The following is a 14,201-nucleotide window of genomic DNA, read 5'->3' on the forward strand; positions in this document are numbered from 1 at the left end:
AACAAGTAATTGAGTGTTAAGAGTTTTGTTTTGGTTTAATTTCGGGATCCAGGCACTTCCCATAAGGTCAGCATTTATTGCCCATCACTACATGCGGCACGGTGGCACAGCAGTAAAGCTACTGCCTTGCAGCTCCAGAGACCATGGTTCGATCCTGACTATGGGTGCTGTCAGTGCGGAGTTTGAACGTTCTCCCCTTGGGTTTTCTCTAAGATCTTAGGTTTCCTCTCACGCTACAAAGACCTACAGCTTTGTAGGTTAATTGGCTTGTATAAAATTGTCCCTATTGTGCGTAGGGCAGTGTTAATGTGCAGGTGCAGGGACCATTGGTCGGTGCAGACTCGGTGGCCCGAAGGGCCTGTTTCAACACTGTATCTCTAAACTAAAATTTGCCCTAAAGAAGGTTATGGTGAGCAGCCTTCTTGAACCGCTGTAGTAAGGGACCAGCAAAAACATTTCTACATCAGGTCTGTGGCTGCCTTGGAGAGGAACATGCAGCCAGTAGTATTGTTCTTGCAGCCCTGAGTAGAAGATGTCATGGGTTCTGGAGGTGCTGTTATAGTAGCCTGTTTCATTTACAGCAAATAATTTTGTAGCTCGTCCACACAGCAGTCAATTTAATGCTGGTGGTGGAGAGAATTAATGATAAAATTCTCTGTCTGTGGTGAGTTGGGTGACCTGGGCCCAGACAACGGTTGGAGGCCAAACTGGAGTTTGTTGATCATGGGCCAGGAAGCAAGAGATCATTGACTGTGACCTGCTCATAATTACTATCCATTTGCCCTTTTAGTAATTGTGTGAGATGGCGTGCTTGACTCAGTGGGGAGCATGGGTGACCTTGTGAAATTGATTGCCTTGGGTCAGGACTGTAAATAATTAGAAGGTGATCAATAAGAATCAGATCTTGCAGACAAGAGGCAATTATAATGATAACATTATAATATTACACAGTGATGAACCTGAGATTTAACAATGCCTGCATTCAATATGAAATCACTTTAATAACATATGAAAGGTCTGTTAACAAGCAGGCCATTTGTGTAACAAACTGTAGTTCAGTAAGGTCAATGTATTTGGATGAGCGTGTTCATATTCCCAATTCAATGGTTCAATTATACTTTCTGGTCACATGTGCTGAGGCACTGTAAAATTATTTTTATTTGTATAAAGTTCAGAAAAAGTCTTACTATACATAAGCACAATCACAAGAATATAAGATTACACTGAGGCAGTATGCAATAGTCACCTCATTTCCAGCGCCATCTTGTACTCTTCAAGATACAGCGTGGAAATAGACCTTTTGGACCACCGAGCCTGTCGATCAGCGATCCCCGCAGACTAACACTACCCTATATACACTAGGGACAATTTACAATCATCCCAAGCCAATGAACCTACAAACCTGCACATCTTTTGAGTGTAGGAGAAAATTGGAGATCCTGGAAAAAAACCCATGCAGGTACAAAATCCGTACAGATAGTACCCATAGCCAGGAACGAACCCGGGTCTCTGGTGCCGTAAGGCAGCAACTCGACTGCCCTGCCACCATGCCTGCCACCGCTTGTTAAAAATGTTAGAGTCTGAACCAGACGAGGACAAATTTGCATTTTGTCTGTGAATGGAACTAAACATATTGGAATCAAAAGCAAACATCACTGCTTCTGATTTTATGAGGGAGAGAAAATCATTGATGAAACAGGTGATGATGTTTGCATCCAGGATATCACTAGGTCCTCCAGTAGAGTTCTGGGTCTGAGATTGTAAACCTACAATACCACAATCACCTCCAGGTCTGCCTGCAGATCGTGGACCAATTTGCCTTTGCTCCATAGATGCTGTTGCACCCGCTGAGTTTCTCCAGCATTTTTGTGTACCTTTGATTTTCCAGCATCTGCAGTTCCTTCTTGAACACGTGGAACAATTTTCTCTTAATTCTCATTCAATATATTTGTGGATCGAGATGTAAATTGCTGACGTGTTCAAGAGCAGTAATTAGTGAATTACCTTAGGTATTACATTATCTTACCCTTGTTTAGGCCATTACTGCAATAAGGCTCAGGGTTAGTGGAATATTCCATAACTGCCTGGAAAATTACAGCTTCAATTGCCCTCCTCAGTGTCTCAATAATAACCAAATTAAACATTACCTTAGAAGTTAATTCCTTGGAGAACCCATGCAATGAGTAGGAATTGATGAGTTAGTGCAGGTTTGTAGCACTCTTCCATTCTTCTGTGAGTGATGCTGTTGAGTATTCAAGAGTCAAGAATCATATGTACTGGGACCAGAACAATGAAATTATTCCTTGCTTTACAGGCATATTAAACACAACACAACAAACAAATATACAATAAGTTATCAGTTATTTAGGAAAACCAGACTGTGAAAGTGCAAGCCAAAATATGTAAGGCAACCTTAGTAGTGCAAGTACTTAGCTGTTTGATGCTGGGGTGGGATAGTGGTTAGGGTTTTGCTTGATGGTTTAAGATGGTTATTGAGAACAAGCTGTTCATGAAACTGGAGGTAGTGGTTCTCCTGCTACTATACCTTTATACTGATGGCATCGACTAGATGCGAGCATGGTCAAACTGGTATGGGTCATTGATGAAATTATTTGCCTTCTTGAGGCATTCTTGTATAACTATAATTTGGAAATAATCTGGTTTTAATTACAGTGAGTCAGTATCAACTTCTAATCTCAATGCTCTTAAAATTATTTTCTGTAGGATCTAGGAAACAAGGATTTGAATCGGGATAAAATTTATCTGATTTGCCAAATTGTTCGAGTTGGGAAGATGGATCTGAAAGAGACAACCCAGAAGAAATGTACTCAGGGGTTAAGACGACCCTTTGGAGTGGCAGGTAATGAGTAGCTACACAATGTATTGTGGTCCAACATTGATGACTTGAAATATGGCAGAGTGGTCAGTATGATTTATTGTGACTGAAACAATGCTTGGCTTAGATAAGATGAATGAGAAAACAACAAAAAAAAACAATAGATAATATTGTTCTAAAGAGGTGATTCAGCTGTAAACAGCAGGTTTACACTAACCTTGGGGATTCCTGTGAGCAGAGCGGTGGAAAAACACATACAGTTATTTTGATGAATTTTCATCATATATGAGGCAGCAGCATTACCTGCTACACCATCATGCCAGTTGCATGCTTACATTAAAAAACAAATGGAGATTTAATCCAATTTGGGTAAAGATTTTCATTCCGTCTCTCAGGCCTGTAAAGTGCCCCAGGAATTTAAATGCCATGATTATAGATGCTTCGGACATTTGATGAACACAATTATTTATAATTGATTTCGAATTGGATTTATTTTTGGATAGGAAAGAGTTGCACAAAACATTATTCTTCCAGATATTTGACTGGGGTTAGAGACAAAAGGGCCTGCCGATGCTGCTCTCTGGAGTTTAGAAAAATAGCTGTTGGTGAAACTCAATAGGTCTTGCTGCATCTATGGAGGTAAAGGAGCAGTCAACATTTCAAAACAAGTCCCCGAAAGGCTCTTAAACTAAAATGTTGATTGTTTGCTTTTAGTTGATGCCTTCTTGAGGTGATTTAATTATTTGGCTTAGGTCTATTTTTGACAAGTATACCTAGATGATGATAAGAATGAACTTGATGGAAAGATTGTTTTTTGCTGTCATTCCTTTCTAATCTAAATTCATTTATTTTTACTCAGTAACTCAGGAACACGAGCCTAAGGGTTTACACATTGTAACAATAGAGAGTTACATCAAAAACCTTAAAATGTTCTTCTTTAAAATAATTTCCCATTGTCTATATTACACTTTAATCTATCCATTGTACAAAAAGACAATTTGTTTTCTAATTGGCTCTTTCAATCAATAAATATTACTTTGTATTTATCTGTCCCTGAGCAGATTGCTTACAAAATGATTCATAAATTATAATTGTCTTGTCACTTCACACATTTCTCAGTGTATTTCTACAAGTAGAGCTTGCACAGAACCCAGTGTGTGGAACATTTCAATAGGCTCAAGTTAAGCAACTAAAAAATTCATGTTAAGCGTAACAAATGAATCTAATGATAGCTCAAGGAAGCGCAGATTGGTAATGGTCAAGGTTAACACTAACATAAAGAATCATCAACTCAATCATGATGTTGATCTGTTGGATAATGAAGGCAAGTAGATTAGAACCAACATATTTGGATAGCTTTCGTAGATGCAGGTTACTTTTGGAGAGACGAATAATGGCCAAGTGGATTTGGACATCAGTATCTATTTCATGATTTAATAAATTGACATAATTTTTCGGATGAGCAGCATATTTTCGAGTTATAGATTTTCCTAAAACCTTTCCTCAGTGACATTCCATACAATATTTAATACCTAAATGCGATAATATATGGACTTACAATGCAATATGTTAACTTTTTAATTAAATACTGCTGCCTTCATTCTCTCGATATGAAAAATATATTGCTTTCTTTTCAAAGCCTTTGTTAATTCTGCTACCTTGCTGTTACATTTATGTTGCTGATTTTCTCTTCTGAGCCGCAATATTTAGCAATTTTCAATATTACTTTTCATTTAGTCTTTTGTCCCATCACAGTAGATGTAAAATTTTCTGAAAAACTTAATTGGTACAGTGCACAACTTGTCCAGTTGCAAAATACTGGGAGTAGTCAATCAGCCAAATAAATTCATGATGGTACTTTCAAAGAACATTGCAATTGGTGTCTCTCGACATGCATTCTTATGTCACTCCATTTTATTTCTCATGAAGAGTACATCTTTTCTGATACACATTTGGTATCCATAACCATTGCCCACCAACCAAACATCCCTTCTCATGGGATATGCTTGAGCAGGTCAATCTTAACGATCCATTGCATAAAGTAATCTTTTCTCAAATTGACTGATTCATTTGAGAAACAGTCTTAAATCAGCTCCCTCTGGTTATTGACTTTTCACCTGGAAACTGATCCTTTATTTTCCATCCAGTTAAGTTGAGTTAAGATTCTTGTCACTTGCACAAATACAGTGAGGTACATAGAAACATAGAAACATAGAAATTAGGTGCAGGAGTAGGCCATTCGGCCCTTCGAGCCTGCACCGCCATTCAATATGATCATGGCTGATCATCCAGCTCAGTATCCCGTACCTGCCTTCTCTCCATACCCTCTGAACCCCTTAGCCACAAGGGCCACATCTAACTCCCTTTTAAATATAGCCAATGAACTCGCCTCGACTACCCACTGTGGCAGAGAGTTCCAGAGATTCACCACTCTCTGTGTGAAAAAAAGTTCTTCTCATCTCGGTCGGTTTTAAAGGATTTCCCCCTTATCCTTAAGCTGTGACCCCTTGTCCTGGACTTCCCCAACATCGGGAGCAATCTTCCTGCATCTAGCCTGTCCAACCCCTTAAGAATTTTGTAAGTTTCTATAAGATCCCCTCTCAATCTCCTAAATTCTAGAGAGTATAAACCAAGTCTATCCAGTCTTTCTTCATAAGACAGTCCTGGCATCCCAGGAATCAGTCTGGTGAGCCTTCTCTGCACTCCCTCTATGGCAATAATGTCCTTCCTCAGATTTGGAGACCAAAACTGTATGCAATACTCCAGGTGTGGTTTCACCAAGACCCTGTACAACTGCAGTAGAACCTCCCTGCTCCTATACTCAAATCCTTTTGCTATGAAAGCTAACATACCATTCGCTTTCTTCACTGCCTGCTGCACCTGCATGCCTACTTTCAGTGACTGGTGTATCATGACACCCAGGTCTCGCTGCATCTCCCCTTTTCCTAGTCGGCCACCATTTAGATAATAGTCTGCTTTCCTGTTTTTGCCACCAAAATGAATAACCTCACATTTATCCACATTATACTGCATCTGCCAAACATTTGCCCACTCACCCAGCCTATCCAGGTCACCTTGCAGTCTCCTAGCATCCTCCTCGCAGCTAACACTGCCCCCCAGCTTAGTGTCATCCGCAAACTTGGAGATATTGCCTTCAATTCCCTCATGCAGATCATTAGTATATATTGTAAATCGCTGGGGTCCCAGCACTGAGCCTTGCGGTACCCCACTAGTCACTGCCTGCCATTGTGAAAAGGACCCGTTTACTCCTACTCTTTGCTTCCTGTTTGCCAGCCAGTTCTCTATCCACATCAATACTGAACCCCCAATGCCATGTGCTTTAAGTTTGTATACTAATCTTTTATGTGGGACCTTGTCGAAAGCCTTCTGGAAGTCCAGATACACCACATCCACTGGTTCTCCCCTATCCACGCTACTAGTTACATCCTCGAAAAATTCTATGCGATTCGTCAGACATGATTTACCTTTCGTAAATCCATGCTGACTTTGTCCAATGATTTCACCACTTTCCAAATGTGCTGCTATCCCATCTTTAATAACTGACTCTAGCAGTTTCCCCACTACCGATGTTAGATGAACTGGTCTGTAATTCCACGTTTTCTCTCTCCCTCCCTTCTTAAAAAGTGGGGTTACGTTTGCTACCCACCAATCCTCAAGAACTACTCCAGAATCTAAAGAGTTTTGAAAGATTATTACTAATGCATCCACTATTTCTGGAGCTACTTCCTTAAGTACTCGGGATGCAGCCTATCTGGCCCTGGGGATTTATCGGCCTTTAATCCATTCAATTTACCCAACACCACTTCCCGACTAACCTGGATTTCACTCAATTCCTCCAATTCCTTTGACCTGCGGTCCCCTGCAAATACAATGAAAATGTTGCTTGCAGCAGCATCACAAGCAGATAAACTCAGACAACACACACACACACACAAAAAAACAGAATTATACATTAAATTCACATAAATTCTGCAAGATAGTGAAAAGAAAAAAAAAGATGGAAAAAAACAAGGTATTAGTACCTAAGCACAATTAGAAAAAAACAGACCATGGTAATGCAAGACGTGGTCCATAGTGTTCCGCTTGTCGAGGTATGATTAGGGTTGTGCTGGTCGATAGTTGCAGGAAAGTAGCTTTTCATGACATTGGTGTGCAACTTTCAGCTTCTGCACCTCCTGCCCAATGGTAGCAATAAGACAAGGACTTTATCTGGAAGGTGTGGGTCCTTGATGATGTGTGCTGTCTTCCTGAGGCAGGATCTCATGTAGATGTTGTCCATGGTGGAGAGGGATGTGTCTATGCTTGACCGGGTTGAGTCTACCACTTCCTGCAGCCACTTGAGTTCCTGTGCATGGGAATTGCTGCATCTGACCATGATTTTACCAGTATCTATGGATCTGAATCTTTCATAATTTTAACATCTCCATCAAATCCAGTCTTTGTCTTCTTTGTTCTGAGAGCAACTCCTAGTAGAACGACAGTTTAGCAGCAACTACTCCCAACACTGGAGACATTTTAACATTGTTGGGAACATAACTCTAAGTAAGCATTTGTCAGGACAAATGAAGGCACATGTAGTTACCTCAGTCCTATCCATATTGACAATCCGTAAAACAATTGCATAGCTTTATTCTTAGCATAGTTGAAATAGCAAGCAATCAAATTTACCATCTCAGATTCATGCCAATATCCGACAATATGTTGCGCAATAAATATTCTTCATCCCTAACTAGAAACATAGAAAATAGGTGGAAGAGTAGGCCATTCGGCCCTTTGAGCCACACCGCCATTCAATATGATCATGGCTGATCTTGCAGAATCAGCATCCTGTTCCTGCTTTCTCCCCATATCTCTTGATTCTGTTAGCCCGAAGAGCTACGTATATCCAACACTCTCTTTAAATCATCCAGTGAGTTGGCCTCCACTTCCTTCTGTGGCAGAGAATTCCACAGATTCACAACTCTCTGGGTCAAAAAGTGTTTCCTCCTCTCAGTCCTAAATGTCCTACACCTTATTCTTAAACTGTGACCTCTGGTTCTGGACTACCCCAACATTGGGGACATTTTTCCTGCAGATAACTACAGATATTGTCTCCCCCAGCCACGTTATCTATTTCTAATATCCTCTTCATAAGATTGTTCTGTGAATACCAAGTGCTACCAAGAGGTACAGTGCTGCAGCTCGGAACCATAGTAGAAACTAGGTTGAGAACATCTGAGTTTATGCTATTTAAAGACGGCCAGAGAACACGACCTTCCACCCACTAGTCTGGGAGGAATATTTATTTAAATTCTAATCTAATCTAAACTAATCAGAACAGGATGCTTATTATTTAATAGACAGCTATCAGAGAAGCTTTGTGATATTCTAAAGACCTACTATATATCATGGTTTAAGCTACAGGACTGACAGTGAATTCATTTCAATTGAATAAACCAGTGACAATTGATTGTCAGCACATTGAGATCAGTGTAGACTATTTAATCTGATGGCAAGCCCTTTCACATTTTGTGTTCCTTGATACTCCGCATTCTATAATTCTCTGACTAACAGACACTGCCGAAATGTAAATGTCAACAAAGCTAAGTCTATCTGAGCAAGTAGTGAAATGGAAATGTTAATGAAAATGAACATTAGAATTACTTTAAAAACCCTTTTTTGCACTGAACATCCTTGTCTGGCTTGATATGATGATATACATTGTACAATGCTTCAAGCTGAGAGAGTATTGTGCAGAAGAATGGAACATATCAGTTCCGTTTGCATCCATGGCTGATGGTTGCCTGCTGCCTGTTTTACTCCCCTTTCATATGTTTCTATTGAGCTGTTCCATCAATCCTGTACCCCCCCCCCCCCCCCCCCCATGCATACCCAACCTCTTCTGAAATTGCCAATCAATTCTCCAGCAGTTCCACTCTCTTTTTTGATGAAATCATTAAGAATAGAATTTACCGGGCTATCTTAACGGAACACATTTATGTTAAATCAATCCCATACGGATTCAGGAACTGGTTTGCAATAATCTGCATCAAAACCCGCCTGATGGATATATACAATCCTACACCACATATGAGTTTTCTGCTTCTCTGATCACTGCCTTTCATGGTGACCGATGAATAAGTACCAACAGATGGCAAATTTCATTGCAATTTTGCAGGGCAGCACAGCTGCACAACCAGTGGAGCTGCTGCCTCACAGCACCAAAGACCAGGTTCGATCCTGGCCTCAGGTGCTGTCTCTGTGGAGTTTATACATTTTCGCAGTGACTGCATGGGTTTTCCTCCAGGTGCTCTGGTTTCCTACATCCCAAAGATGTGTGGGTTTGTGGGTTAATTGTCCTCTATAAATTGTCCCTGTTGTGCAGGGAGTGGATGAGAAAGTAGGATCAAGTATAGAACTGGTGTGAACAGGTGATTGGCATGGTTTTGGTGGGCTGAAAGGCCTGTTTCAACACTATATTATGCAATTAAAAAAAAAAAAAATTCAACATATCCCAATTCATCCACGAGGATTCTGCCTGGGTACCAGAAAGATAAACCATTTCCTAAACATCTTGATTTTATTCCATCTGCAGAAAATTTAATAAATGGCATCACCCATTGGATTTTGACATATTGAACATGAAAGTGGGAAGATCAAAGCTTGGTTAATAATTTTACAAAATGCTTCTTTTTATGATGCTTTTTTCACTCTTTCAGCTTCACTAACATAAATGGCATATTACACAGCAATAATATATTGTTTGAATTCTTCCAAACAGTACCTCCCATATTAATAAGTTGAAGCATATGATGAAGCAAGTTAGTTCTGGGATTTATACTCAGAACATAGAATATAGAAAATGATAATGGAGAAACAGGCCCTATGACACACCAGGCATCTCCTGAAAAACAATCTTCGCAAATACCAGGAAGCAGTAAAATCTGCTAAAATCTGGTAGAACTAAATATTTCTCCACCCTCATCTCCAAAACAGCTTGTAATTCCAAGGTCCTTTTTAGCACCATCACCTCCATCATGTGCCCTGCCCCCAGCACCAGCTTAACTGGGTCCCCTGCTAAGTGCGAGGAATTTACTACATTTTTCACCAGCAAAGTAAAAAACATAAGAACAAATATTTCCCCTCCCACCTGTGACCTGGCTGTCTCATTGGTCTGCTCTTCAAAATTAGATTTTTTCCAACCTGTTACTCTACCCTCCCTTGTAAAACTGATCACCACCATGAAACCTACTATCTGCCCCCTCGACACTGTCCCCTCTGTCCTCCTAAAGGACGTCATTACAACAGCTGGTCCCAGCATCCTCGCCATCTTCAACAGTTCTCTGGCCACTGGCACTGTACCTACCTGCTTCAAGCCTGTGGTGGTGCAGCCAATCCAGAAAAAAACAAACCTCGACCCCACCTTGCCAAGCAACTACAAACCCATTTCTAAACAGCCTTTCCTCTCAAAAGCCCTTGAAAAGGTAATTTTAAGTCAACTTATGCCTTACCTTCACCAAAACACTATCTTGGAAACTTTCCAATCAGGTTTCAGGGCCCACCATAGCACAGAGTCTGCCGTTGAAGGTACATATGTCCTCTATGTCTACAAAGCCCTCAATGGGCTTGCCCCCTCCTACATTAAAAGTCTTCTCACCCACCACTCCACCTCCAGATCCCTCAGATCGGCCGACTTGGGGCCGCTGAATATCCCGTGGTCTCGGCATAAGCTTAGGGGTGACCACGCCTTAGCGGTTGCAGCTCCTAGACTGAGGAACAGCATCCACCTTCCCATCAGAACTGCCCCCTCCATCGACTCCTTTAAGTCAAGACTAAAAACTTATCTATACTCACAAGCCTTTCCTGACGTCCACTGAGCGAGGGCTATATGTATATATGTATGTAGTTTGTTTTATACTATTCTTATAACAAATGTAAAGCACTTTGGCCAACGAGAGTTGTTTTTTTAAATATGCTATATAAATGAATGTGACTTGACTTGACTTGACTGAATTTCTATGCCAAGTTTAAATTGCACAGTAGTCTGCACATGGTCTATATCCCTCAAAGCATTAGGGTCAAGCAGCATCCAAGGAGGACATGGATAGGTGACAATTCAGATCAGGATGCTTCATCAGCATGAAGAAGGGTCCCAACCCAAAATGTTGCCTTTCCATGTCCGCCAAAGATGTTGACTGAACGAATAGGTTACTTCAGCTCTTTGCAGTTTTTTTGGTAAACCAGCATCTGCAGTTCCTTGCATTACTTGGTTTTTGTTTATATATCTGTCTAAATGCCCCTTAAACCTTGCTGTAGTATCTAGTTCCATCACCTTCCCTGGCAGCATTTAAAGTGTCCCAAGCCCCTCTCACCCTCTGTTTAATAAAACCTGTAAAGTAAATCTTATTCAAACATTCCCCCTTTCACCTTAAAGTTAAGCCCTAAAGAAGATGACGAATGGCCAGCAACAACTATCAAGGCAGGAACTTGTCTTCCAAGGCTGCCGTCTCCAAGCCCATTTTGTTCTCAACCTTCTTTGATTTCTTTTTGATTCCACATAACAGAAAGCTGCTGCAGCTGTGAAGAGCAAGAGAGTTAATGGGAGCCAGGTTATTCCAGCTACCAAAGAATGATTAACAGCGTTAATAACAATGAAACTGTTAATTATTTAAACTGAGTTCAAATTCTCAGAATTTGTGGTGGATTATTAGCTTTAGATTTCACAGCCGGTAGGAAAGACACACGGCCATTGAGAGAGATAGCCACCTTGCTATCTGTTCTATCAATATATGCTGCACTCAGCTTCTTTGTCACTTTTTAACTTTGACTTCTGGTGTTTCGATTGGTTCTGTGTGTCTTCAAAGCTCAGGAGACATTAAAGAGATTTCAAGGAATCACAATACCTCACAGCACCAAAGGAATCTATTCAGCTTTTCATTCTTGCAGCTTTGACAGATCATCTCAATTAGCCCTACTCTGCTGTTCCTCCTCCTGCATCTCGATGCTTTCTCGGTTTTAAAGATCTGTGGATAAAAGTTCCTTGATGTCACACATTGCTAATGACTCGGCTAATTCCTCATTGTTGTTCATGGACTGCTCGGTAATGCTTGAAGCAGCAAACGACTCCCAGGAGACATAAATGGGTTCACACCTGAACACAAGCCACCAAACAAATCAAGATAGATTAGAAAAACAACAATGTCAGAGAGAATAAAAAGATTTCCCTGCTGATTAAACTGTGAGGGAATATGCAGTTCATTTTCAATTATTGTCTCACAGCAGATAGACACAACATGGGACAGGAGAAGGAATGGGTGACTTTTCAGGTTGACACCTTTCTTCAGTCAGAAGTGCTGTAGATGCTGCCTCTTCAGACTGAAAAAGGGTCTCAACCCAAAACATCACCCATTCCTTCTCTCCAGAGATGCTACCTGACCCGCTGAGTTACTCCTGCATTTTGTGTCTATCTTCGGTTTAAACCAGCATCTGCAGTTCCTTCCTACATATTTTCTCACAGTATTTTGATCTATTCGTTTAGTTTAAAAGCAATAATTTGGGTGGTAGATTCGCATCTTGAAGCATGTTGGGAGTTTGGCACGGTGCTGTAGATACTGCCTCTCAGCTCCAGAGACCTCTACTCCCTCCTTACCTCCGGTGCTGTCTGAGCAGAGTTTCCACCCTCTCCCTGTGTTCACATAGGTTTCCTCACACATCCCGCAACATGTGGGTTGCTAAGCTAATTGGCAACTATCAATTCTCCTTAATGTGGATGAGTGATAGAACTTCAGGGGATGGGGATTGTTTATTGGAAATTGAGTAATTACAATGGATGAGCATGGGATTAATACAAAAATGAGTGCTTGATGGTTGTGGTTGACTCAATGGACCGAAGAGGCTGTTTCTGTGCCACATATTTCTTGATTCGAAGACATGTTATTGAATATACCTTGACTCAATAACATGCTTTACATAGCACCATAGAGTCATACAGCGTGGAAACAGGCACTTTGACCCAACTTGCTCACATCGGTCAACATGCCCCTGCTACACTAGTCCCACCAGCCTGCGTTTGGGCCATATCCCTCCAAATTGTCCTGTGGATGTACCAGTTTATCTGTTTCTTATATGTTAATCTACAAATTATTTGACTCGCTGAATCACTTTCTGCCACCTGCTTCAGTGTCATTTTCAGATTACTGCTGTTGTGGTCCATGGGGTCAGAACTGTTATATTTAACATTATCAGTCTGCTTAACAAGAGAATTAGCAAGTTTGTTCACAATTGTAAGCTAAATGGGGTTCAGCGCGTTCTCTGGTTTATGTAACCCTTTAGATATTAAACCAAAAAAATGGAGCACTGGAGGCCATAGTGAACGTAAAGTGTTTTCATGATCCATCATACAATCTCCAGAACTATGATGAACATTGCCTCTTCATTATTACACTTTTAATAGTATTTGATGTATAGTTGGTCTTGATGGAATTGGTAAAGTCAGTGGTATCTTATCATATGCTCTCATTATAGATTAATAATATTCCATCTCTGCTACATTGACTCTTTTGTGTTTCCTTTCAGTTATGGACATCACTGATATTGTGAAAGGCAAAGCAGAGAGCGATGAAGAGAAGCAGCATTTTATACCTTTCCATCCGTGAGTCACTCCATCTCATGAATTCCTTGCCTTCAGTGTGTGTGTGGGCAGTCATCTGTTAGTTTTGAAAGGATAGTAATGAAAGGGATGCTTCCTTCATTTTCATAATCATACCTTTTTGTGCAAGGCATCAAATGTAATAATTCGTTTGGGTCAATAGTTGTTAGTAACAGTGCCAGTCCTTTACAAAAAAATCCCGCTAGCCTCTAACTTCCTGTGAGATCAGTCTGAACGTTTCTGAAATCACTCTGAAGGGAATCCTCCCACAATATTAATACACTCACTGAATAATTGAAACCAAGGGACATCTTCCCTTGGTCTTTCAAAGTTTCCGAACATAAATGATATGCGCAATTCTATCAAAACGTTGTAAACATCAAAAAATCCAAAACAACTTTCTGGAAATATATTTAGATATCCTGTCATATTGATTTTAATTATCATTGTGGTTAATTGTTGGGGAAATAAAATTCACTCTCCACTCATTCTCCCCCCTTCACCCCCCTCTCCCTCCGCTCTCCCCACTTTTTTAAGGACTTACCGTACACTGTGCTTTAGCCGTCTATTTACAGCGCCTGTTCATTGCGGCATGTGTCCGTGTCACCTTGGCTTTGCACCGTGTGAATTTTTTGGCCAGCACTCCCCCCCCGTACCCTGTCCCCCACCTGCATAACGGGCTGGTGAAGGAAGTTATGTGTTTGTGTGTGTGTGTGT

The 14,201-nt window shown here is 40.7% G+C and overlaps 1 protein-coding gene across 1 annotated transcript in view; it reads left to right on the plus strand.

Annotated features, from left to right (window-relative positions):
* Positions 1 to 14,201, plus strand: part of LOC129701436 (dedicator of cytokinesis protein 2-like) — a 671,641-nt gene that overhangs the window by 90,151 nt on the left and 567,289 nt on the right. The window contains exons 10-11 of the mRNA XM_055642616.1: positions 2,725 to 2,860; positions 13,412 to 13,487. Coding sequence (XP_055498591.1) covers positions 2,725 to 2,860; positions 13,412 to 13,487 — 212 coding nt within the window. The remainder of the gene's footprint in view (positions 1 to 2,724; positions 2,861 to 13,411; positions 13,488 to 14,201) is intronic.

This window comes from Leucoraja erinacea, chromosome 11 (genome assembly GCF_028641065.1).
Source record: "Leucoraja erinacea ecotype New England chromosome 11, Leri_hhj_1, whole genome shotgun sequence".
NCBI lineage: Eukaryota > Metazoa > Chordata > Chondrichthyes > Rajiformes > Rajidae > Leucoraja > Leucoraja erinaceus.